This window comes from Hylobates moloch, unplaced genomic scaffold (genome assembly GCF_009828535.3).
Source record: "Hylobates moloch isolate HMO894 unplaced genomic scaffold, HMol_V3 SCAFFOLD_3, whole genome shotgun sequence".
Taxonomy (NCBI): domain Eukaryota; kingdom Metazoa; phylum Chordata; class Mammalia; order Primates; family Hylobatidae; genus Hylobates; species Hylobates moloch.
In genome coordinates this window covers 90346161-90373192 of record NW_026652278.1, presented here as the reverse complement: position 1 = coordinate 90373192, position 27032 = coordinate 90346161, and the positions used below count along the sequence as shown (strand labels likewise).

Below are 27032 nucleotides of genomic sequence, written 5' to 3'. Positions count from 1 at the left end.
TACATGTGCAGGTTTGTTACATAGGTAAACTTGTGTCATGGGGGTTGGGTGTACAGATTATCTCATCACCCAGGTACTAAGCTACCATAGTACCTGGTAGTTATCTTTTCTGATCTTCTTCCTCTTACCCTCCTCCCTCAAGGAGGCTTCAGTGTCTGTTGTTCCCCTCTTTGTGTCCATGTGTTCCCATCATTTAGCTCCCACTTATAAGTGAGAACATGTGGTATTTGGTTTTCTGCTCCTGTGTTAGTTTACTAAGGATGATGGCCTCCAGCTCCATTCATGTTCCTGCAAAGGAAATAATCTCGTTCTTTTTTATGGCTGCATAGTATTCCATGGTGTATATGAACCACATTTTATCCAGTCTACTGTTGATGAGCATTTAGGTTGATTCTATGTCTTTGTTATTATAAAGAGTGCTGCAATGAACAATCACATGCATGTGTCTTTAAGGCAGAACAATTTATATTCCTTTGGGTATATACCCAGTAATGGGATTGCTGGGTCAAATGATAGTTCTAAGTTCTTTGAGGAATTGTCACAGTGGCTGGACTAACTTACACTGCCACTAGCAGTGTATAAGCATTCCCTTTTCTCTACAAGCTCCCCAGCATCTGTTATTTTTTTGACTTTTTAGTAATAGCCATTTTGACTGGTGTGAGATGGTATCTCACTGTGCCATCTTACTCATTTTTAATTGTGTACATTCATAATGTCATGCAACCACCACTGCCATCTGTCTCCATTACTCTTTTCATCTTATAAAACTGAAACGCTAAGAACATCTCATTCTAATTTCCACCCAGACCCATTTCTACCTTCTGTCTCTATAATATTGACTACTCTATCCCATATAAGTGTAATGAGACAGTATTTGTCTTTTATTGTGACTGGCATAAGTAACATTTTAAAAATGTATCATATACAGTACATTTTTTTCTGTTACTAAATCTTCTTTTACAATGTGATTTTTAATGATGCATTAGTATATGCCATTGTGTGGATCCCAGTTGATTTAGTGATGCGCTATTGTGAATACTTTGGCCATACTCTGCCTGCCTAGCAGTGTACTAGAGTAAGAGCTGGCCAGGGGTAGGGGTCGGAAGCTAGAAATACAGAGCAGGTGTTTAACCTGAGCACATGCCCCAGAAAAGAAACTTCGATAAAATCTTCCCCCATGTTCTCACCTTCTCCTTGACGGCAGAGCTGGGCCATGTGTTCACCACTGTGGTATGCATTCCATATGGCTCTGTCTCTACCCATATCCATGGTTATTTCTTTTGGATGAATTCACAGAAATGGAAATATGGGATTAACATGTTTATAATATTCTAAAGCTTTTCATAACAAGTGTTGCACAACTGCCATTCAGAAAGTTTGAACCAAATGTAAAAGAATGCTTATTTCCTGGGTGTTGTTGCCAAAATTGGGTGTAATCTCTTTTTTAAAACATGGTTGTGTACTGGAATAATTTTAACTGTTTATGTTTACTGAATTAAATTGTGCTATGGATATCTAGCCAAGAAACAGTTTCCAAGCCTCTTTTGGATGGTTGTAAAATTGTTTTAGTTTTTTGTTTCTGTTTAAGGCAATAGCCATAGCAATGAAAACTGAAAGCAGAAAGTACCAAAATAGCATATTAAAATCACAACTGAATACTAGAATGTATCAATAAAGCAAGAATTCACGGATTGAGGTATGGTAGAGAATGTTTTAGATTACAAAGGATGTAGACCAAGTCTCGCTGTCGCCCAGGCTGGAGTGCAGTGGTGCAATCTCACCTCACTGCAACCTCCACCTCTTGGGTTCAAGTGATTCTCCTGCCCCAGCCTCCCGAGTAGCTGGGATTACAGGTGCCCGCCACCACGCCCGACTAATTCTTGTATTTTTAGTAGAGATGTTTCACCATGTTGGCCAGGCTGGTCTCGAACTCCTGACCTCAGATGATCCATCCGCTTCAGTTTCCCAAAGAGCTGGGATTACAGGCATGAGCCATTGCGCCCGGCCCAATTTTTTTTTAAGTGTATTTTTTATAGAGATAGGGTCCCCTGTGTCACCCAGGCTGGTCTCAAACTCCTGGGCTCAAGTGATCCTCCCACCTTGGTCTTCCAATGTGTTAGGATTACAGGCATGAGCCACTGTACCTGACACTCAATAAATATTTTCTGATCACACTCTGCACCAGGTCCTATTCCAGGAGTTGAGGGCACAGCAGTGAACAGAACCAAGTGCCTGTCCTCTTGCAGGTGATGTTGTGGCTTTCATGACCAAGACGGCAATACCTACTTCTCTACTCCAGGGTCCTTGCATGACCAAACAGCACATGTGTTTAATCTGATTTCCTCTGGAGCTTGTTGGATTTAAACTTTGACTTATGCCAGCTTTGAGTTAGGACCAAGAAAATTCCAAGCTGGTTTCTGACCTTTGAATCTGGAAGTCTAAGCTACAACTGCATGAAGACTGCACTGTGACCACGTGGCATCTCTGAGCATGGAAGAGAGCACATTTCCTTGAGAGACATTTCACAAATCCTGGCCGGCTGTCACTGCTGTGGAGGAAGCAGCACTGCCCTCCTAAGTGTGTGTGCTCCCAGTGAAAGGGGACGTGGGGAATGGTGACGGTGAGTGAAGACTCACTTTGTCTTCAAATATCCCAGTCAATGGATAGGTGAGCACCGTTTGGAGCAAGCTATTGCTTAACTGGGGCAAAAACCCATCTAGAGAGACTCTCCCTTTGGAGGAGTGATCTACACAACCATTGTTAGTAACACGTACATGCAGGGCTAAGTGCTATCTTACATAGTTCCAGCCTGGCGCTGTGGCTCTTGCCTGTAATCCTAGCACTTGGGAGTCTGAGGTGGGAGGACTGCTTGAGGCCAGGAGTTCAAGACCAGCCTGGGCAACATAGGGAGACCTCATTTCTACAAAAAATTTCAAAATTGGCAGAGTGTGGTTGTGTGTGTCTATAGTCCCAGCTACTCGGGAGGCTAAGGTGGGAAGATCACTTGAGCCCAGGAGTTCTAGGCTGCAGTGAGCCATGATTGTGCCACTGCACTCCAGCCAAGGTGACAGAGCCAGACCCTATTTCTAAATAAATAAATAAATAAATAAGATTAAATAGCTCCATGTTAAGGAGAAGGGCAAGAAAGCAGAGTTGTGACCACCAACTCTGTGCATGTGCAACTACCCACCTACCCATGTGCAACTGTGGGCCTTACAACTGAGAACTGAGTAGTGAATTTTAATTTAGTCCCCTATCTAGTCATGAATTAGAAATATTAATATATACTCCTATATCTATTGAGGAGAGATGAAAATCAGTTTTGCTGGATCTGACATGGTTTTAATTAGGTTATATACAGAAAGGTAAATGATTCTCTTATTTTCGAGGTAGTTGAGTAGCTACTTTATGCTCCTGTATTGTAAACTAAAATGTGACAGAAGCCAGATCACAAGGCAGTTTTCTTGCAGTTCTGACTATACGTTTCCCTTTGGTACTATTGAAAAGCAAGGGCTTTTTTTGTTTCTATACAAGGATCTGTTGGTCTATTGGTCATTTAGCAACAGCAATGCAGTGATTCGAGTGGCAGAACAATAATGATGATTCAGTAAAAAAAAGTAAAAGAACAACAAATTAAACCAATGTAAACCAAATTAAACCAAAGTAAAACAAAGTAAAAGGAAGGAAATAATAAATACAAGACCTTCCCCTCCCCTCCCCTTCCCTTGAGACGTGGTCTCACTCTGTTACCCAGGTGACAATTTAATTGATAATTAAATTTCCTTCGTATATATAGGGCTACTCAGATTTTCTATAGTTTATTTTTTATTTTATTTTTTTGAGACAGAGTCTCACAGTGTCACCTGGGCCAGAGTGCAGTGGTGGGATCACGGCTCACCAAAGCCTTGACTGCCTGGGCTCAAGTGATCCTCCTGTCTCAGCCTCTCAAGTAGCTGAGACCACAGGTGTGCACCACCATGCCCCAGCTAACTTTTAAAATTATTTGTAGAGATGAGGTCTTGCTGTGTTGCCCAGAACTCTTGCATTCAAGCAAGCCACTTCAACTGGCTAATACATATAGGAATTAAAAGAGGCTGAACACAGTGGCTCATGCCTGTAATCCCAATAATTTGAGAGGCCTAGGCAGGAGGACTGCCTGAGACCAGGAGTTTGGGGCTGAGTGAGTTATGATTGCTACTGTATTCCAGCCTGGTCTGGGTGACAGAATGAGAACCTGTCTCAAAACAAATAAACAAACAATAAGAGCAAGCAGGAAAAGAAAAAGTTACCAACATTAGGAATGAATGAGATGATATCACCACAGATCTTGCAGACATTAGAACGAAAAAAGATTATAATTATGTAAATAAATTCAATGGCATAGATAAAATGGACAAATTGGTTGAATGCCACAGATTAACCATAGTGATTCAAGAAACTATAGAAAGAAGGCCAGGCGCAGTGGCTCACGCTTGTAATCCCAGCACTTTGGGAGGCCGAGGTGGGTGAATTACGAGGTCAGGAGTTTGAGATCAGCCTGGCCAACATTGTGAAACCCCATCTCTACTAAAAATACAAAAAATTATCCTCATCTCGGGAGTTTGGGACCAGCCTGGCCAACATAGTGAAACCCTGTCTCTACTGAAAATACAAAAAATTAGCTGGGCATGGTGGTAGGCGCCTGTAATCCCAGCTACTTGGGAGGTTGAGGCAGGAGAATTGCTTGAACCCGGGAGGCAAAGGTTGCAGTGAGCTGAGATCGTGCCATTGCACTCCAGCCCGGGAGACACTGTGACACTCTGTCTCAAAAAAAACAAAAAAACAAAAAAAAGAAAAAAGCCCTATATCTACTAAGGAAATTTAATTATGAATTAAAACTTCCTGCAAAAAAATTTCAGACTGAGGTGGCTTCAGCAGTAAATTCTATCAAATATTTAAGGAAAAAATAATAACGAACACACACAAACTCATTCTAAAAATAAAGAAAGATGACTTCTCTAGTCACTGTCTGAGCCCAGACAATGACATTGAAAGGAATACCTCACTGAATACAGATGCAAACATCCTTAGTTAAATTTTTGGCAAATTGAATTCAGCAATACATAACAAGGATAATGCATCATGACTACGTGGGGTTTATCCCAAGAATGCAAGCTTGGTTTAACACTAAAAAAATCAATATAACTACCATATTAACAGAACAAAGGAGAAAAACCATATATGATTCTCTTACTAGATGCAGAAAAATATTTAACAAAATTCACCACCCATTCACAATTTTAAAACTCTCAGCAAACTGGAAATAGAAGGGACCTTCTTCATCCTGGTAGAGTACACAAGCTCTGAAAAACCTTCAGCTAACATCATCTGTTAATGATGAACAACTGAATGCTTTCTCCTCAGATTGAAAATAAGGCAAGGATGTCCAGTCTCAGGATTTCTATTAAACATTACACTGGAAGTCCTAGCCAGTACAACAGGCAAGAAAAAGGCAAAGAAAACCATACAGATTGAAAAGAAGAAATAAAACTGTCTATCTGCAGATGACATGATTGTGTATGTAGAAATATTTAAGGAATCTTTATGAAAGGCAAATCAAAATAGTAAGGACTTTAGCATAGGTTAATGCAAAAAAATATTTTCTGCATACTAGCAATGACCACCTGGAAATTTAAATAAAATATTTACTATAGTATCAAAAACAATACCTCTGGCTGGGCACGGTGGCTCATGCCTGTAATTCCAGCACTTTGAGAGGCTGAGAAGGGAAGATCACTTGAGTCCAGGAGTTTGAGACCAGCCTGGGAAACACAGTAAGACCAAAAAAAAAATTAGCTGGGCGTGGTGGTGCACATTGTCATCCCAGCTACTTGGGAGGCTGAGGCAGGAGGACTGCTTGAGCTCAGGAGGTCAAGGCTGTAGTGAGCTATGATTATACCACTGCACTCCAGTCTGGGTGACAGAGTGAGGCTCTGTCTAAAAAAAAAAAAATACACACATACACACACATACACACACACCATTTACTATAGTACTATAGTATCAAAAACATGGACTAGTTAAGGATAAATTTAACATAATACATACAAGGCACCTATACAATTAAAACTATAAAAACATTGCTGAATGTTATGCTGAAAAAATTAAAGATACAAATAAATGGAGATATACTATGTCTATGAACTACAAGACTAAATATGATGATGACCACTTTTCCCAAATTGTTCCATAGATACAATGTAATCTTAACTGAAATCCCAGCAGGGTGGGGCACGATGGCTCACACCTATAATCCCGGCACTTTTGGAGGCTGAGGTGGGAAGACTGCTTGAGCCCAGGAATTCAACATCAGCCTGGGCAATGTGGTGAAACCCCATCTCCACGAAAATAAACAGCAGCAAAATAGCCAGGTGTGGTGGTGTGCACCTGTGGTCTCAGTTACTTGGAAGGCTGAGACAGGAGGATTGCTTGAGTCTGGGTGGTTGAGAATGCAATGACCTGTGATCATGCCACTGCACTTCAGTCTTGGTAACATAGTAAGACCCTGTCTCAAAAAAAAGAAAAAAAAGAAAATCCCAGCAGGCACTTATATAACTTATTCTAAAATTTATATAAAAACACAAAGGACTTAGAATGCAAAAAATTTTTGAAAAAGAACAACAAAGTTGGAATATTCAAACTATCAAATTTCAAGACTGACTATAAAGCTACATTATTATTATAGGATCAACATTTGGATCAATGGAACAAAATAAATGAACCCACGTGTCTATGGGCAAGTAATTTTTGACAAAGTGGCCATAGTAAGTCAATAGGGGAAAGACAGTCTTTTCAACAAATGGTACAGGAAAAACTGGATATCCATATGGGAAAAAATGAACATTGATTATTAACTTACTCATACACAAAATTCACCTCAAATTGGATCATGTACCTAAGCTTAAAAGGTAAAACTTGGATGGGTGCGGTGGCTCATGCCTGTAATCCCAGCACTATGGGAGAACGAGGTGGGTGGATCACCAGGTCAGGAGGTCAAGACCATACTGGCCAACATGGTGAAACCCCGTATCTACTAAAAATACAAAAATTAGCTGGGTACGGCAGTGCTTGCCTCCTGTAGTCCCAGCTACTTGGGGAAGCTGAGGCAGAATTGCTGGAACCTGGGAGGCAGAGGCTGCAGTGAGCTGAGATTGCATCACTACACTCCAGCCTGGGTGACAGAGCAAGACTCTGTCTCAAAAAAAAAAAAAAGTAAAATTAAAATTTCTAAAATAAAACATAGGAGAACATTTACATGATCTGGAGGGAGTCAAAGAGTTCTTAGATAATTGAATACACACACACACACACAAAAACAAACAAAAAAAGACAAGAACTATAAAAGAAGATAGCAAAAAATTAGACTTTTACAAAGTTAAAGACTTCTGCTCTTCAAAAGACAATGCTAACAAAATGAAGACAAGTCACAGACTGGGAGAAAATAGTCACACAACACATATCTACATACCTGCCAAAGGTATTGTATCTAGAATATATGAAGAATTATTAGCAACCCAACTAAATTGGAAAAGACACTGAATAGGCACTTTACAAAGATATATTAGTATCCACCATGCACACAAAAATATGTCAACATCATTAGTCATCAGGGAAATGCAAAGTAAAACCACAGTGAGATACCACTACATATCCATTAGGATGGTGAAAATTAAAAAGACTGATAATAGCAAGTATTGGTGAGAATGTAGGGCAACTACAACTCTCATAACTTTACTGGTGGGATGTAAGATGGTACCAGGACTTTGGAAAACAGTTTGGCCATTTTTTATTTTTTTTGAGATGGAGTCTCGCTCTGTCGCTCAGGCTGGAGTACAGTGGTGTGAGCTTGGCTCACTCTCACCTCCACCTCCCGGGTTCAAGCGATTCTCCTGCCTCAGCCTCCCAAGTAGCTGGGATTACAGGTGTGTGCCACCACGCCTGGCTAATTTTTTTGTATTTTTGGTAGACACGGGGTTTCGTCATGTTGGCCAGGCTGGTCTCGAACTCCTGACCTCAGGTGATCTGCCCGCCTTGGCCTCCCAAAGTGCTGGGATTACAGGTGTGAGCCACTGCACCTGGCTGCCATTTCTTTTAAAATTAAACATACACTTAGCATACAACCCAGTAGTCTTACTCCTAGATATTTACCCAAGAGAAAACATGTCCACACAAAAACTTGTACATAGATGTTCATAATGGCTTTATTTATAATAGACAAAACTGGACAAAGCCTAAATGTCCATCAACATTTGTGGTATATAAACAAATTGTGGTATATACATACACTGGAAAAATAGTGATAAACAGAAATGAACCACTCATTCATGCAACATAGACAAGTCTAAAAACATTATGCTCAGGAAAAGAAACCTTACACACAAGAGTCTACACATTTTGTAAGATCACATTTTTATGAGACTCTAGAAAAGACAAATCTGATCCACAGTGACAGAAAACAGATCAGGGCTTGCCTGGGACCAGGGACGAGTACCAGGGAATTTTGGGGTGATGGAAATGTTCTAGATCTTGATTGTGGTGATGGTGGTTACATGCGTATATTACTTTCTCAAAACTCATCAAACTGTGGCCTGGCGTGGTGGCTCCCACCTGTAATCCCAGCATTCCGGAGGCCAAGGCAGGCAGATCACCCGAGGTCAGGAGTTTGAGACCAGCCTGGCCAACATGGTGAAACCCTGTCTCTACTAAAAATACAAAAATTAGCAGGGCATGGTGGGCACGTGCCTGTAGTCCTTGCTCCTCAGGAGGCTGATGTAGGAGAATCGCTTGAACCTAGGAGGCGGAGGTTGCAATGAGCTGAGATCACACCACTGCGCTCCAGCCTGGGCTAGAGTGAGACTTTGTCTCAAAAAAAAAAAAAAAAATCCAAAGGTCTAAACTTCAAAGATAATAAATACTAAATATATTTGGTGTACAAAGGGAATGTGAAAAAGAATACACCTCAAACCCAGGAAACAAGGCTCAATTCCTTTAAGAAGCCTCCACTTAGAGGACCCTGGCACTCATAGCTCAAAACCTTGTCCTCAGAGAGGCAATGAGAGCTTTACAGTATCTGCTTTGTAAAACCAGATTTAGCCCTATTATTGCCCACTCTGAAGCCAAGTCTCTTACTCCTCTGCCAATGCCTTCCTTACATCATCCACTGGAGAAAATTACTGCAGCTGAGCTCTGTAAATTAAATGGCATGAATGAGCAATGCTAATCTGAATACCTACAACATTTTTGGAATTACTAAGCATATGAGCTTATTTGGATTCATAATGAAACCCTGTAAACAAAATATTTGTATAAACCCTTTGAATTCAGTAAATCAATACAACAAAATTACACTGAGAAATACTTAGGTATCTACTGTGGTCTCAAGGAGCTGAAGATCTCATTGAAAAGAGTTTGTAAGCATGGCATTGCCAAATAAACGAGACACCCAGTAATTCCTCTAAGAGCTGAGATGGGGGAAGCATCACTTTAGGCTTTAGTAGTTTAGAGAGGCCTGATGAGAAACTCATACTTATGCAGAACCAAAATTCAAAAGACCAATAAGGAATATTTTTTAATTATAGAGTGCTGCTTTTGTGCATACTTTTTTTTCTATAAAGTTGAAATGGGTCTGAAGAATAAAAGAAACATTAGGCTATATTTAACAGTCATAAAGGATAAATTAGCCTATATTAATCCTTCACAAAGGATATTTTGTGATGATTCTAATTCTCTGAATAATAGTTATTTGTGCACATTTATATATAGGCAGCCTTCTGAAGGCTATAATGAGAACACCCATCACCCCCTCAGTCCCACTCATGGAACCACTAGAAGAGATTGAAATTTTAAGTGTCAACATACTATAAAAATATAGAGAATTAGCTAGCTGTATAAACAACATAAATTAACTGCAAAAGTTTTATCTGGAGATATGAAGTTAAGGACATTTTTGGCAATCCCAGTTAAAATTTGATTTTAACTAAAAATTTAAACCTAATTATATTGGTAATGACTCTTATTTCCCTTTCATTTTTGTTTTTTGAGATGGAGTCTCACTCTGTCATCCAGGCTGGAATGCAGTGGCATGATCTCAGCTCACTGCAACCTCTGCCTCCTAGGTTCAAGCAATTCTTGTGCCTCAGCCTCCTTTTAGTAGAGAGGGGTTTCACCACGTTGGCCAGGCTGGTCTCGAACTCCTGACCTCAGGTGATCCACCCGCCTTGGCCTCCCAAGCTGGGATTACAGGTTCTTTTTTTTTTTTTTTTTTTTTTTTTGAGACAGAGTTTCACCCTTGTTGCTCAGGCTGGAGTGCAACGGCGTGATCTCAGCTCACTGCAGCCCCTGCCTACAGGGTTCAAGCTGAGGCCTCCCGAGTAGCTGAGATTACAGGCATGCGTCACCACTCCCAGCTAATTTTGTATTTTTAGTAGAGACAGATTCTCCATGTTGGTCAGGCTGGTCTTGAACTCCCTATCTCAGGTGATCCACCAGCCTCGGCCTCCCAAAGTGCTGGGATTACAAGCATGAGCCACTGCACTTGGCCCCCCTTTCATTTTTTAAAATCAACTTTGGTCAGGCATGGTGGTTCATGCCTGTAATCCCAGAACTTTGGGAAGCCAAGACAGGAGGATCTCTTGTGGTCAGAAGTTCGAGACCAGCCTGGGCAACATAGCGAGACCCCATCTCTTAAAAAAAAATTAGCTGGGCATGGTGGCATATGCCCGTGGTCCCAAATACTTGGGAGGAGGCTGAGGTAGGAGGATCGCTTGAGCCCAGGAGTTCAAGGCTGCAGCAAGCCATGATTATGCCACTGCACTTTAACCTAGGCAACAGGGCAAGACCTTGTCTCAAAAATAAATAAATAAATAAAGTTTACTGAGATACAGTTTACATAAAATAAAATGTGCTCATTTTACTTATACAGTTTAATGAGTTTGTTTTTTTTTTTTTTGAGACAGAGTCTCACTCTGTCATCCAGGTGGAGTGCAGTGGCACAGTGGAGTGCCTGGCCTGGAAAATATTTTTCAATGGAGAAGACTACGGTTTGCATTTTGGAGACATTACCTTTTACAGTGTTTTAATAATGAAAAGGCACAGGAAAATGCACATACAGTTACTCAAAGTACAGCCTTGGGGAGGGGAATGAGAAAGGAGAGGCAATGAAGCGGCAGGGCCCTCGAAAGGATGGAACCGAAGTGACTAGACAGAAAGCATCTTGGCTTAAGTGGCAGCACAGCTAATATAATTTTAAAGTAAGTTAAATAAAATGGAAGCTAACACGTTCAGTGCCCAAAGGCAAGAAATTGTACCAGTTGATGCCTTTTAGTCTAAGAGCTAGGATTCTGCACAGAATGCTGAGTTTCCAGGCTGCACTTTTCCCGGATCAGAGCCATTGCTTCTAGGCCGGGTGTGGTGGCTCACATGTGTAATCCCAGTGCTTTGGGAGGTTTGCTTGAGCCTAGGAGTTTGAGACCAGCCTAGGCAACATAGCAAGACCCTTTCTCAAAAAAAAAAAATAAAAAATTAGCTGGATGTGGTGGCGCATACCGGTAGTCCCAGATACTAGAGAGGCTTAGGTGGGAGGATCGCTGGAACCCAGGGGTTGGAGGCTGCAGTGAGCTATGATGGTGCCACTGCACTCCAACCTGGGTGACAGAGTGACACTGTCTCTTTTAAAACAAACAAACAAACAAACAAACAAACGAACGAACAAACACCATTGCTTCCCTTTGTCTCCTCGTCCTCCTGGTCTTATAACCACGTATGAAGTGTCTTCTTGCTTGGATTTTGTTCTATCGTGGGCATGGATTCTACTCTACAACCCTTCCTTGTTTTAGCAAACCACAATGGTTTATACAAAGATTAATAAGGGGAAAAGCATTTGAAGTAAAAAGATTTCGCTAGGCTATTCTTTTTTTGGAGGGAGGAAATGTATTATTGCTTTTAAAAAAGATACAGATTTAAAGTAAAAAAGAAAAAAGAGAAGAAGGAACAGAGGAAAAAAAAGTCAACTGAGTTAATCACTGTTTAACAGTGAATATCCCTAAAAACATCTCTTTGCATATATATTCAGTTTTGCAATCTGCTTTCTCTCTCAACAATATTTCATGGCTTTCTTTCTATAAAAATACAGATGTACATCCTTATTTTTATGACTTCATAGAATTCCATTGTAGTCCACTGTATGTAACTAGTTATCATTCATGGGTATTTAGGTTGCATTGTTTTTCACTATTGTAAATTAAATGGCAATTTTTAGCATATTTTGCCCAACTAATCTGACATCTATGAATATTAGTATTCTTTCCAAATTTTAAAAAATCAGTAATATTTTGTGAATGGAGAAAACTGTTAGCAGGAGTAGATGTATTTTTACTTCCTGAGAAGTGCTTTTATTTTGCTACTCTATTTGCAATACTACAATGTTCACTTTTAGGGTATGGAAGATAGTAACCTAAATCCTATACCTCTCTTCTGTTGAGCACTGTATACACAGAAGCTTCCCAAGGAAAAGTTGTGAACTCTACACTTTAGAGGAGGTTGAGGCAGTAGGGGTGAGAGGTACGAGTCTTTCCTAAGCTGACTTTGCTGTTTTTTGCTTGATCTCCCGCATACTTGATGTCCCCATGTTTTCCTTTAAGTGCTCCAGGCCCTCCATGGTGGCTCCTGGCTGGACCCCCAGCAAGAGCTGATCCTGTTCTCTCATTGGTCCTTTCTCTCTAGCTTCTCAGAGGTTACCGAGTGAAGGAATGAGGCTTACAGAGATTGCCCTGTGTTTTTCCGTTCCTTTAGTGCCCTGAGAGGTGAGCCAGCTGGCTAAGATAAACTAGCTGGTACTGTGCTAGCAGAGAACGGTTAACACTTTGATGTGTGAATATTCCAAATACCACTTCTCAAAGACAAAATGAGATTTTAAGGCATCAGTCCCAAAGGGATAGTCAACTGGTAATTTTGGGCCCCCTAATGGGCATTGAAGGTGTTATCACCAGGCAAAGAGGGCCTTTGCATCCTCAGGGCACACCAGTGAGGGGGGCACCTGCTTTGACCTGCCTCTTTCCAGCCCAGTACCATAGCAAGCAGAGCTATACAGATGTTATGGAACTGATCTCATTTTCAAACAGAAGACCCCAAATCCTGGGGGCTGATACCAAAAGACGTGAAAATGGAGCTGGGATATAGGCAGAAGAGCGGGATTCACACTTCTTTCTTTTTATCATTCATTGTTTTTCCTGGCATTTATCATACAGTGACCAATCAACATTCATTAAAATGTAGCATCATATACTTTGCCAAGGTAAAGTCCCCAGGAAATGCAGGATAGTAACTAAGCAAGAAGAAGACTCTGTGGTTTGTGATGCTCATTTCTCAGGCTCCTGAGTGTATATAATGAGGTTATATTACATCATGGAGAAACACTGCAGGCAGAACCAACTACAACTTCATGTGATGGATAAAATAAAAAATAGGAGTGTTAAAAGGACACAGTGAGCAATGTGGAACTTGGAAAAGAAAAACATGTTGAAGAGCTGTCAGAGCCAGGTTTAGATGAATACAGCTCTCCAACTGTATGCAGCTTCCCTAGGTTACGTATGCAAAGCTTTATTTTCATCTACCACAGGGAAACTGAGATTGAGACAATTACTGTTTCTGCAGATTTACCTAGAAAGGGCCTGTTAGGTGTTACTGTTCTCGGTACTATGCTACAAAGAGTAAAACAAGTTCTGTTTTCCACTTCAGAGCTTACTTGGAGAAATGCAAGTAAAACATAGTACATCTTGATAAATGTGTATAAATCACAATACATCTTGATAAGTATGTATAAAATGCTGTTAGAGCAATGGAAATTTCTCCAATTACAGGTCATAGAATGACCAAAAGCTCTCTAGGTTTGGAACATCAATAAGGAAACATATCTGTGTAAAATGATGTAAACTTTCTAAGATGTCATATGGCAATATTAAGAGATTTAAAAATGTTCCTTTTTGGTCAAAATGACCTAGGAATTCCAATTCTAATGATTCCTTTTATAAAAATGAGCAGATGCAGACAAAGATTAGCATATAAAAATGTTCATCCCTGGCCGAGTGCAGTGGCTCATGCCTGTAATCCCAGCACTTTGGGAGGCTGAAATGGGCGGATCACGAGGTCAGGAGATCGAGATCATCCTGGCTAACACGGTGAAATCCCGTCTCTACTAAAAATAAAAAATAAAAAAAAATTTTCATCCCGTAACTGTTTTTATCATCCTGAAAAAGAAACAAATGAAAGTCCATTCTTTGGGGAGAGGTTAAATAAGTTAGAGTACACCTAATACAATATATTTTGCAGTCATTATAGTTTTAGAAAAATGCTAACTGGCATGGGAAATATTTATTTATTCCGAGAGAATCTGTGCGCATTTATGATCTCCAGTATGAAGGGCAAAGGAAAAGCATTGTTTGTGCCAGGCCTTGAAGTTAAGTCAGATTAAAGACATGCAGAGGTGGGGAGGAATGGCACTCAGAGGGACGAGGTCACAGGAGTAAAGTGAGAGGCCAGAGTGGCAGACACAGAGGGAGTTGTGGGCAGGTTTGAGTGGCTGGGGAGAAAGCCTGGGGAGCCGGCCATCTTGACTGTCAGGTGGGCTGGGTTTTTAGTTAAAAACAATGAGAAGCTATTGACGGATTTTAAGCAGGGGAGGGACAGGACCGCCCGCCTCAGTAGGATCTACTGAGCTGCTCCTGCGGGGCCCAGGGCTATTTTAATGTCGAATTATAGCTGCAGTGTGTTTTGAGTTCCTTGGAGGTTACTAACGTGAGACGGAGACAAGTACATTAACACAACTCATCAACTATCCCTGTTTTGCTTTAAAAATGCTGTCGGGTTTTGTCCTGTTAGGAACAGGGTCTGAAGTGAAGCCAATTAACTAAGATTAAGGTATGTGAAAGTGCCTGGCTTGAGGGAGACACTCAATAAATCCCCTCCCAATGCCAGTCACCTTGGATAGAAAGATTTCTTGCCAGGGTATATTCAAGGAGCTTCCTATTCAGAGGAACCATTAGCTACAGTTCTGGGAATACTGAAGAAGTGCTGTATTAAGGTAATACATCCGACAATCCTAATTTTCATGGGCCTAATCTGCCTCTTGGGTGAATCATTTCTTTTTGCCACCTATACCGTATCTTGGCTCCAGAGCCTGCCTACTGTATCATTCCATTCAATCCTGGATTCTCCTATAGGGAGCCAAGTACACATGATAGCCCCATAGGTCTTGGTCACAGTCTGGGGGCCAATCAAGGAAAACTGCCAACATGAATATATGAAGCTCTTATCAATGAATAATACCAATTCCTGGCTAGATCGGGATTACATTTGCCTGCATACAACTTGGGAATTCAAAATAACAATGATTTATACAACACAGTTTATTTCTCTCATGTAAAAGAAGCTTACACAGGGACATTATCTTAGTTCATGGCTTCTATCTTCAAGGTCATCTGGCATTCAAAACTGGATGCTAGAATTCCAGCTATCCTGACCATACTCCAAGAAGCAGAGAAGAGCTGGCTTTTGTTTTTTTTTTTTTGAGATGGAGTCTTGCTCCTGTCAGGCAGGCTGGAGTGCAGTGGCACCATCTCAGCTCACTGCAAACCTCCACCTCCTGGGTTCAAGCAATTCTCCCTCCTCAGCCTCCTGAGTAGCTGAGATTACAGGCGTGCGGCACGGCCATGCCCGGCTAATTTTTGTATGTTTAGTAGAGACGGGGTTTTGCCACGTTGGCCAGGCTGGTCTCGAACTCCCGACCTCAGGTAATCCACTGCCTTGGCCTCCCAAAGTGCTAGGATTACAGGCGTGAGCCACCGCGCCTGGCTAGAGGTAGCCTCTTTAGAGTTTTTCTGGAAGCGTCCACTCACATCTTATTGGCCAGACTTAGTCCTGTGCCCAGCTGTCATCTTTGAGCTGGGCATATAGCTGTTCCTCACGAAACAGGCCTTGAAACTATGGGAGATGGGAGAACAGCCATTGCGGAGCACAGTAGCCACCTTTCTCACTTCAACTTATGCCTGACCCTGCTAGATGCTACACTTTGCCTGCTCACAGGTACATCCTATTTCTCAAGGATCCCACATATATATACCATTTCTCTTCTTGAAAAGTATGGAAGGATAAAGAACGTAGAGTTCGGCAAGAGAGAGCCTGGGCTTCCTAAGGCCATTTAGTCTGGGGACAGATGGTGAACTTGCAGTGGTGAGGTAGATAAATCAGTTTCCAAGTGGGCTTTCTCCCAGATGCCAGAGACCCTGGCTGTCCCTGTTTCATCATGCATTCCATTAACAGATGTTTTACTTAAGAAAAAATATATGGCACAAGTGCTACCCTCCCTCACTCCTTCCCTCATGGTGGCTCCCTTCTCAGCTAAGCTGGAACATGACCTCAGAATCCTCCTCAACGCAATGTCCCTGGCAGTTACTCTGGTCCAAAAGACTTGGCACTACTACTTAAAACTATTAGCCGGCCGGGCGCGGTGGCTCACGCTTGTAATCCCAGCACTTTGGGAGGCCGAGGCGGGCGGATCACGAGGTCAGGAGATCGAGACTACGGTGAAACCCTGTCTCTACTAAAAATATAAAAAAATCAGCCGGGCGTGGTGGCGGGCGCCTGTAGTCCCAGCTACTCGGAGAGGCTGAGGCAGGAGAATGGCGTGAACCCGGGAGGCGGAGCTTGCAGTGAGCCGAGATCGCGCCACTGCACTCCAGCCTGGGCGGCAGAGCGAGACTCCGCCTCAAAAAAAAAAAAAAAAAAAAAAAAAAAAAAAAAAAAAAAAAAAAAAACAACAACAACAAAAAACTATTAGCCATCCTTATTTCTTGCGGGAATTTTTATTTGGACAGACAATTTCTGGGTAGTTTCTAATTTCATATAAATAAATTTCTCATGGTGGAATTTTAGGTATATGCCCAGGCAATAAATGTAGATATTTATAGGCGGCAGGCTTGGCATTTCTCAGATTTCACCACTCAGTGGCTGTAATCACTCTCATTGCTGGAAACTTGTTCTTGTGATTGTTTAACTTACTGGACTGTGAGTTTCTCCAGAATGGAAACTATAATCTACTTTTGTATCCTCAAGGTGCCTGGCTCAGTATACTCTCAAAAATGTCATCCATAAATGAGTCACCTGCCTTGATCAAGGTCAAGTGGCTATCAAAATAAATACTTCCCCTGTAGCTGGTTACACTGTGGACTGCCTACCACCAAGGACAAAAGGCAGGCCTCATTTGGAGAGGAGGTTGGTGACAGGAGGAGCATCAGTAGCACAACACACAGAAGGTCTTGGTTATTCCACAACTGCCTTAGAAATGCTTGAGTAACTGTCATGAGAAACTGACTACCAGGTGAAAGGGCAGCCATACTCCGAGGAGACACTACACATTCTCCTTTCCACAAAAGGTTCAGGTCCTGGGCTAACTTGGCTCAGTGTTTTCTGTGTTCCAGAAGGTGACTCAGGGAGTTGTGCAAATGACTGACTCATATTTCATGGATATGAGTATGGCTGATGTAAGACTGCAGTTATCTCCTCCTGATTCAGTTAAGGTAGCCTATTCTTGATTGTTTTTATCAGTAGATCTATAAATTATACAAGTTGATACTAATATTGCTTATGTTTTAAATTGTGTGGTTCCACAGAAAATTTTGTTTTTTCTGTGAGAAACAAAGCTACTATTGCTAAAAAAGTGTCAAGAGCACTGACTTAGCTATAGTTCATCTGAGTTTTTTTTTTTTTTTTGAGACAGAGTCTTGCTCTGTCACCTAGGCTGGAGTGCAGTGGCGCGATCTCGGCTCACTGCAACCTTCGCCTCCCGGGTTCACACCATTCTTCTGCCTCAGCCTCCCGAGCAGCTGGGGCTATAGGTGACCACCACCATGCCTGGCTAATTTTTTGTATTTTTAATAGAGACAGGGTTTCACCGTATTAGCCAGGATGGTCTTGATCTCCTGACCTCATGATCCACTCACCTCAGCCTCCCAAACTGCTGGGATTACAGGTGTGAGCCACCGCGCCCGGCCCACCTGAGTTTTATATTTACCTGGTTACAGTGACCAAATTCTTCAACAGTGATCATGGAGAAAGATGAGACAAAATAATTCCCAAATGATTCTTTCTGCTCAAAGAGCAGGGTGGGTATGAGTAGATCCAGGTCAATTTTTTTTTTTCTTTTAAGAGACAGAGTCTCACTCTGTCGCCTAGGCTGGGGTGCAGTGGTACAATCATAGCTCACTGCAGCCTCCAACTCCCAGACTCAAGCCATCTTCCTAATCCTCCTCAAGCTTGAGGACAGGCCTTGTTACAGTGCTCAGTGTGTACCTCTCCCCTTCCCCACTCCCCTTGTCCACATTCTGGGCTAGATCCACACTCTATTGAGGAACTGTCCCTGTATTTTGATTCCCAAGTGACACAGTGTTGGAGATGCTGTGGCTAGATACACAGGTTATTTCTACATATGGCTACTCCTCAACCTTGTTGCCTGTCTTACTCTGGTCTGAGAGCTGAACCCCACAGAAATAACAAGGCTCCCCTCATCCTTTTATCTCTCTGAAAGGTTAGTACTAGTCCTAAGTGGTCAGCTCCCAGCTTCCTTTAGGACAGAAAAAAGAGGAGAGAAGCAACACTTGTTTTTTTACTCACAAAGTCCTGGAGATGGGAGGTAGGAGGTTGGGGTGGATGTAGCTTGGACTTTGGAATTAGAACCAGGTTCAAATCCCCAATTAGGACATTTCTCATTATTTTGATCTTGCACAGGTTTACTTATCAAAGTGTCTATTTATAAAATGGGGTACAACTTATCAGATTTAGATGTAAGAAATAGTATAGTGCATGGCAGCTAGCAGACTTTCAACAAACGACATCTCTCATTACTATCATTTTGACATCACATTTATCTGCTCGGAGTTGGTTACTGTTCTGCAATTTTTCCCAAAGTGTCACTTTTGTGTCAGGCAGGGAGCATCTGCCTGGAGGAGTTTGAAGTATGCATGTAGGGTGGGTGAGTTGTGGGGGTCAGCACCCAGGTAAATCACTAGCGAGGCTTTAGTACTCATCTTTTCTCTCCAGGATTCTTGACCAAAAGTTACACTCTAAATTAAAGTCCAAACAGGTACATACCTAAGGGGAATATGGTGGAAATGTTAAAGAGGAGATAGGGATGGTGTGGGGGGCGGGAAGAAGGGGGCAGAAAAATCCTGGCAGACCAGAGGCTGTACCACCCTTTGTTAAGGGTATGTGGCTACACTGATCTCTGATCCTCCAGATGCTCTTCCCAGTTAACACTGCCCAGTGACCTTCTTGGACAGGAAGCATGCAGCCAGCCATGCTGTCACCTTAGTGCCACTGTCTCTTTCTCCTCTTAAGCCCTTCAAACTGTAATTTGAATGTAAATGTTATACATTTTATAATGAAATAAAAATTGCTTAGTGCATCTGAGTAGATATGCGACACACCTATGGTTCAATGACTGGATGCTGACTTTCATATGTGGCCCAAATTACAAAGCAGCAATCAGAACAGACAACAAGGGAACTTCTCTCCCAAGGGTTCAGCAATCTGACCCAAACTCCATAGCCCCAGACAATCTGAATACACACATGCAAGTGTAAATATGCTCCAGTTTTCCCAGGAAGCAGGAAAGTCTACACAGCCTCAATGAAGAGCACTATTCTGGACTGTTGTTGTCTACCCACCCTCTCCAGGGCTTTAATTCTTTAGAACTTCCCTTTTACACTTCTTTTCTCATCTGGTCAGCATTACCACTTTGCCGCCACTTATTTTCCATGGACATCTGCCACTTATCCTAACAAATAGCATTAATACAGTTGAGAGCATGGAGCGTTTAAAGTAGGGACTAATAAATGTATAAACAGTACTTTGAGAGGGAGGGAAAGCACAGGTTAAAAAATGGCTAGATGTAGAGAATTAAATGAAATGTTTATAAAGCCGTTCACAAGATGTCCACACATTGCTGATGCTAGATAAATACCAAGTCCCTTATTCCTTCTCTTCCCTTTTAGTAACTGGATTTGTCACGAACAGGTACTGAGGTCTGAATAAATCAAGGCATGATTTCATCTCTGGGCCTCTGTTTCCTCATATATAAAATTAAGATAGTTGTACTATTGTACTAGTTTTTTTTTTCAAGAACTAGTTCAAAAACATTCCCAGCTCCCACCCCCCTCCCCACCCCACCAGACTCTCCTCATGACTCCTTCAGTAAATATTTGGAAAAAGGGTGGGAAGTTTGTTTCTGCCACCTTATATTCTTCCCAATAAAGGCAAGAAAAGTCAGGGATGGCTGGCATTGTGGGCATCGGGAGGGAATGCGAACCAACAATTACTGTACTTCTCTCCCAGCCAGGCACATTCACATACCTTGATCTTAGTCAACTGGCCTAAGTTAACTTGTTCCCAACATGACAAAACCCGATGGCATTGTAAAAGCAAAGCAAAGCAAAGCAAGAGCAGTCGATGAGTTGTGTTAACTTAGTTTTCTATCTCATGTTAACCTCCAAGGAACTCAAAACAACTCCACAGCAAATTCAACATTAAAATAGCTCTGGGACCCCAAGATTTATTTCACAGCTTAAAACAAGGTTACTATCAAGTCCTCGGCAAAGCTCAAAATACAATAAAAGACTCTTAAATCAAGGCCCAGCTTCTTTTAAATGCTTAGGAAAAAAAAAAAAAGCCAGGTGCCGTGGCTCGTGCCCGTAATCCCATGGGAGGAGCCGAGACGGGAGGATTGCTTGAAAGCAGGAGTTCGATACCAGCCCGGGTTACGAAGCGAGATCCCATCTCTACAAAAAGTTAACACACACACACACACACACACACACACCCACCACCTTAGCCTGGCTTAGTGGCGGGCGCCCGTGTTACGAAGCGAGATCCCAACTCTACAAAAAGTTAACACACACACACACCCTACCTTAGCCTGGCCTAGTGGCGGGAGCCTGTAGTCCTCGCTAATTTGGAGACACACACACATACACATACATACATACATACATACATGCAAACACACACACACACAGACACACACACACCCTACCTTAGCCAGGCGTGGTGGCGCGCGCCTGTAGTACCGGCTACTTTGGAGGCTGAGGCGGGAGAATCGCTTGAGCCTACGAGTTCGAGGCTGCAGTGAGCCGAGATTGCGCCACTGCCCTCCAGCCTGGGCGACAGAGCGAAATCATACCTCTAAAAAAATAAATTAGAAAAAGAAGAAGACTAAAAGAGCCAGTCCGGTTTCGGAGAGGCAGGCGCAGCCTCAGCGCCCTGGGCCTGCGTCCCCAACCAGGCCCTGGCTGCGCTTCCGCCCACTGCGGGCCCCGGGGACGCACCTCGCATCCCGCGCTAGGCCCCGTTCCGTCCGGCCTGGGGGAGTGGAGGAGGCAGAGGCCGGGTGGGGAAGGGCCTCCAGAAACCGAGCTCCCGACAACGTCTCCCGCGACCCCAGTGCCCGAGAGAGGAGCGGCCCCCGGGAACGACCCCACATCAGCGCGGGGCAGCACCGCCCCGGCCCTCCCCGCGGCCGCCGATCTGCTTCCAGGGCAGAGGGAAGGGGCGGTGACGGGGTGGGGCGGGGCGGTGACGGGGTGGGGCGGGGCGGGGGCTGCGGCGTGGGCGGGCGCCGCTGGCGAGGGAGGGCCACCAGCATCCTCCCTGGCCGCGCCGCTCCGCGCGGGGTCCAGGGGCCGCGCCCACGCCCGCTGACCGCCCGCTCGCCGGCTGGTCCCGCCGTCCGGCGCTGACACGCGTGCCCTCGGCTTGAACCGGAACCTCTTGCCGAGGCGGCCGCCGTCGCCGCAGCCGCCGGGGAAGCGGACACCGACTGGGAAGCGCGGGGGGGAGGCGGCCTGCGCGGCGCCGCCCGCCATGGCCGCGGCGGGGTGAGGTAGGCGCGGCGGCCGCAGTCGCGCGGACCCGAGTGCTCCTCCGCCGCGGATAGGCCGGCCGAGGGGGAGCCGGGGCCGTCGCCCGCTCGTCGCCGCCGCCGCCGCCGCCCATGGCGAGGCCCCGCCGCCGCCGCCGCTGCTGACCCGGCGGCCGGCCGCGGCTTCCGCCCCCTCCCGTGGCGGCGAGCGGGCGGGCCTCCCCACACGCCCCCGCCGCCCGCGCCCCGCGTCCACCCGCGCCCCGCTCCCGGGGACGGGGAGAACAGGATCGCAGCAGGAGTCGGGGGGCCGCCGAAGATGGGGAACACTACCTCGTGCTGCGTGTCGTCCAGTCCCAAGCTCCGGAGGAATGCCCACTCCCGGCTGGAGTCCTACCGGCCAGACACGGACCTGAGCCGCGAGGACACGGGCTGCAACCTGCAGCACATCAGCGACCGGGAGAACATAGACGGTAAGTGCGGCTCGCCGAGCCCCCTACCCGCCCCCGCGGCTTCAGCCGCACATCCAGCGTCGGGGCGGCCTGGCTGCTCTTGCTTGCCCAGCCGGTCTCGGCGACCCGTGCATAACCGGGGCTTCGCCCGCGCAGCCTAGGCGCCCGGGGCCCCGCAGCCTCCGGGCGTACCCCTCGCTGGTTACCCCCAAGTGAGCGGCCGCGGAAACTTTGCAGGCCCGCGGCACCGAGCACGGCGGGCCGGGGGCGGGTGTGTGCGCGTGGGTCGCGAGGTGACAGGAGCCGACCCTCGTCCTTAATTGAGCGGCCAGAGCTGGGTGGGGGCGGCCCGGGAGCTCGGGGTTCCCGGCACACTACCTGAATGCAGCCCGAAGCCAAGTTGTGCACGCGTTTGTCCTGTAAAAGCGAAGTGAGTGGATTCCCATTTTGGGATCCCAGTGTCTCCAACCTGGAGTTGGAGAACCATGTTGACTTGAGTCAGTTCTCCGGAACCTTACAAATGGACTCCACTTCCCCCGTTCCCATTCTCCCGTTTTTTTAAAAAAGGATTTTTTGAGTGGCGGTTCCAGGGTTAGAGTCAAATAGCTTCTCCCGAGAATGCTCTTTAAAAGATTGTCAGACACCTTTGGGTTAAGTCTCCCAGTTTTTGCATGGGCCCGAATTGCAGTCCTATGAATTTCTGATTTATTCAGGTGACTTGGTTGGACTGGAGTTTGCAAAAAGAAAAAAAGCTAAGACTGATTACTGCACCCAGTAATGTTTTATTTATTTTATTGGTTTGGCAACATATTTATTAGCACTGTTGCTCAGTGATATCGACAGAGGGATATTTATGCATCACGCTTAAAATATAGTTTATAGAATTTTCAACTGAAAAGATTTGAAATTGGAAATATCTTTTTATGACAAGATGATTTTTTTAACCCAAACATCTTCTCATAGTTAATCTAGTTGAACTAATATGAAGAAATTTTTGTGTGAATGAATGAACACAACCAGAATTCATTCCTGTCCACTTTAGGATGGAATATTCTCTCCACTGTGGAAAGGCCACATTTAAACTCTGCTAAAGGAAAGATTTTTCTCGTTTGTCTTCGTGTAATTTCTTCTAAATGGTAATTTCATCTTTTTAGGAGAGCATCTTTATTAAATGAGTGCCATGTATAAAGGGACTAACACAACGTCTGTTTTCTAGTATGCGCTTAGTAAATTATGGTTCCATATGACGTGTCTAGTGTTGTTATTTTAGATTTCCATTATTTTAAACATACGCTTAGATGTCTTTGAACTATAGCCATACTTTCTTCTTAAATTTATGCATTTGAAGGCATCTAGAAGGATGAAGGCCAGATCGGTCTTGATCACTTTCACAGCCTCTAGCACCTGAAAGAAAAGTCTAGCATATAATAAACAGTAAGTATTGTACTTTAAAGGGAGGAATAAATAAACGAGTTTATTACAGAAAGCCATTACCCAGTCCTATACTATGTTGACAGGCTAAAACATTTGGAAATAATGTCTTCTTTATACTGTGCAGTAAATTTCCTTTTTATGTTGTGCAGTATCTAGCGGAGGCTTTATGTTTTGAATGATGTATCAAAAAAAAAAAAAGAAAAGAAAAAAAAGAAGATTTACATTTCTTAGAGCCAGGCTGCATACAGTTTTTATGGACTGTTGTAAGGAAATAAGGTGGAAAAAATAAGTGTAACCAGGTATTTGGCACTAAGGCTTAGTACAATTTTGCCAGAGTACAGTGAATGATATTGTGTGTTCTTTCATTTCAAAGAAATCTTAAGTTTCAGTCTTCAGAATTTTTGAGAGAACGTTTGGAAGACTCTTTTGCAGATTCAGGATAGTTTGAGAGAGTATAGGACAGGTTTCGTCTAGGCTGTGGGGTGCCCTCTCATCCCAGATTCCAGTTCATATGATTATGCTAGTTTAAACCCCGAAATATTAATTCACCTTCTGTCTCTCAAATTCAATAAATAATACTAATAGCATTGACCCAGCCAGCAGTTCTCAACATTGGTTTCAGTTAAACCAGAAATCTAGTACTGGACATTGCCATTAATATGTTTAATTAAATCTCTCCAAGTTGATTCCGAGATGCAGGTAGGCCTGCGAATTGCTGACTGGGCAAATCTTGGAAGCGTTACCTGCCGTTCAGGGACATTTTTGGTAGAAATTCATTATTAGAGGCAGAGAGAAGAGAACAGGTTTTAATTAAATAGAGTGTATATATATATATACACTATATACATCTATATGTCTATATTTGCTCATCTATATCTGTATGTATTTGAACTGAGTTATATTGATTGTTAGGTTATTAACATTTTAAAACTACATTTTAAGAATTATTGACTCTAGTATATATAAAAAGCTGAAGTACTCAAGTACCATCTTTTTTATGTCCTGAAAAACATCCCACCCAGCTGGTTTAGAAAGGTTTGAAGTTCATGGGTCTTCTGTGATAGGTTAGTGTCTTCAAATCACAGAGCTATGACATATGTATCCATGTTTTCTTCCCTCTGTCACCAAGCACATGAAGGGGTAATATTTGTCCTGTAGAATTTCAGTAATTTTAGTGTCTGGGAACTTAGGTGTCTATGGTGCTTAATGGCAACTTAATGTGTCTTTGTATTCAGTGTATCTTAGGTTATTCATATTTTTGAAATTGATATTGGACTCATGCTTCCCAGGTATTATTTCTTATAAAATCATTCAGAGATTGAGAAAAAACAGCAACACATATCAACAATGATAGTAATCTTCAGAACAATTCTTTAGGAAAAGAAAAAAATGACAGTAATAATTGCAGCCTATATGTTACTTACTCTGTAGCAGTTGCCACCAGCTGCCGCTCTAAGTACTTGGATTCCATTCATTTACTTAGAACTCACAGTAACCCTATGGGTAATATTATCCTTACTTTAAGACAAAGAAATGAGTCATTGAGAGGAGAAATGACTTGTCCAAAGTCACACAGCCAATACATGGCAAATGGAAACTTTCCATTGTTGCTTGACTTAGCCATCAAACATTAGCTAGTCTGGGGTTGCCTTTTGGGATAGGGTGTCTTGTCATTGCAGGCATATCCATACTTTCTCAAAGAGAAACTTCTTGTGTCTGCAACAGTTATTCAGTCCAGACTTCCAGGATTACATTATTTCTGTGGGAGGAAAAAGGGAGGGAGGGACTAAAGAGAATTTAAAATGTGAGCAGACCAAATAAATCAGGATACTTGTAGCAGCTGTACCATAGTGTCCTTGTAGGGTTTTACCTTAAAATGGTTGATGTCAACTTCATTCTTTTTTTTTTTTTTTTTTTTTTTTTTTTTTTTTTTTTTTTTTTTTTTTTTTTTTTTTTTGAGATGGAGTTTTGCTCTGTCACCCAGGCTGGAGTGCAATGGCATAATCTTGGTTCACTGCAACCTCCACCTCCTGGGTTCAAGCAGTTCTCCTGCCTCAGCATACCAAGTAGCTAGGATTACAGGCATGCGCCACCACGCCTGGCTAATTTTGTATTTTTAGTAGAGATGGGGTTTCTCCATATTTGTTAGACTGGTCTCGAACTCCTGACCTCAGGTGATCTGCCTGCCTCAGCCTCCCAAAGTGCTGGGATTACAGGGGTGAGCCACTGCTCCTGGCCCATTCTTTTCATTTTTATAGCTTACCTGTCATCCTTGACAACTCACTTTCTCCCTCATCCTGTATCATGTTTGGTAGGAAAATGTGGCTCTCTGTCCTCAGAATATATCAGACTTTGACTACTCTCAAGACCTCTGTTGCTGCTCTTCTGAAGATCTAAGCAGCTGCCATCTCCCCCAGCCCACTTGGTCTCCCTGCTTCCACCCTTGCCTGCTCCAGTCTGTTCTCGACACAACAGCCATGGCTGAGATCTTTTAAAAAACTTGAACTTATTCCTTCACTCAAAAATGGCAGTGACTCCTTATTGCACAAGTAAAAGCCTTACAGTGGTCGCTGGGGCCCCTTGGGATCTGCCTGCCGTCAGCTCACTCAGTCGCTTGCTCATTCCAGCCACATTGGCCTCCTTCCCTGCCCTTCCTGGAACATACCAGACACAAACTTCCACTCCTGTTCTCTCCCTCTGCCTGAAGTGTCCTCCATGTGCTCTCTTGGCTGAGTCCCTTTATCGCCTGCAGCCTTAGTTCAAGCCTGACCTTTTCAGGGAGGCCTTCTCAATCACCCTTAAACATCCTTTCTGCCGCCCACTGGCAGTCCCAGTGCATATTCCCTGCACTCTTGTTTCTTTGTTCCTTAACACTTTATGATATACTATATAAGTATAAACATAAATAATAGCTACTTTCACCTACTAGCATGTAAGTTCCAATAGAACATTTGTTGTTTGGTTCACTGATGTAACCCAAGTGCCTAGAGTAGCACCTGATTCCTTGAAGATACTATAAATATTTGTTGAATGAACTTGTTGAGTGAAACCAGCCATTGAAGGATGTGAATGAGAACATCATCGCGTGTGTTTGTTGGGTGAGGGGAAACAAGAGGGAAGGAGAATGAAGAGGACTTGTAATAATGAAAGTAGCATGGATGTGAAACTTTTTGGCTTTGTAGTTTAACCTGAGAGGTAGCAGA

The 27032-nt window shown here is 43.3% G+C and overlaps 1 protein-coding gene and 1 long non-coding RNA gene across 8 annotated transcripts in view; one reads left to right on the top strand and one right to left on the bottom strand.

Annotated features, from left to right (window-relative positions):
* CCNY (cyclin Y) overlaps nucleotides 1–27032 on the top strand; it is a 309167-nt gene that overhangs the window by 59021 nt on the left and 223114 nt on the right. The window contains exon 1 of one of the 6 annotated variants that reach the window (XM_032143349.2): nucleotides 21725–22416. The exons of 4 other annotated variants lie outside the window; for them this stretch is intronic. In XM_032143349.2, coding sequence (XP_031999240.1) covers nucleotides 22263–22416 — 154 coding nt within the window. In that variant the 5' untranslated portion in view covers nucleotides 21725–22262. Of the gene's footprint in view, nucleotides 1–21724; nucleotides 22417–27032 lie in introns of those variants that run through there. One more of the 6 variants, XM_032143350.2, reaches the window with a different exon arrangement.
* On the bottom strand, nucleotides 13–21593 carry LOC131383100 (uncharacterized). 2 transcript variants are annotated; one of them, XR_009212859.1, is made up of 5 exons: nucleotides 21411–21593; nucleotides 21119–21267; nucleotides 5709–5801; nucleotides 1188–1277; nucleotides 13–288 (listed from the first exon to the last, which is right to left on the bottom strand). It is a non-coding gene; the product is annotated as an uncharacterized LOC131383100 (long non-coding RNA). The 2 variants fall into 2 exon arrangements; XR_009212860.1 differs by having other exon boundaries at nucleotides 13–1277.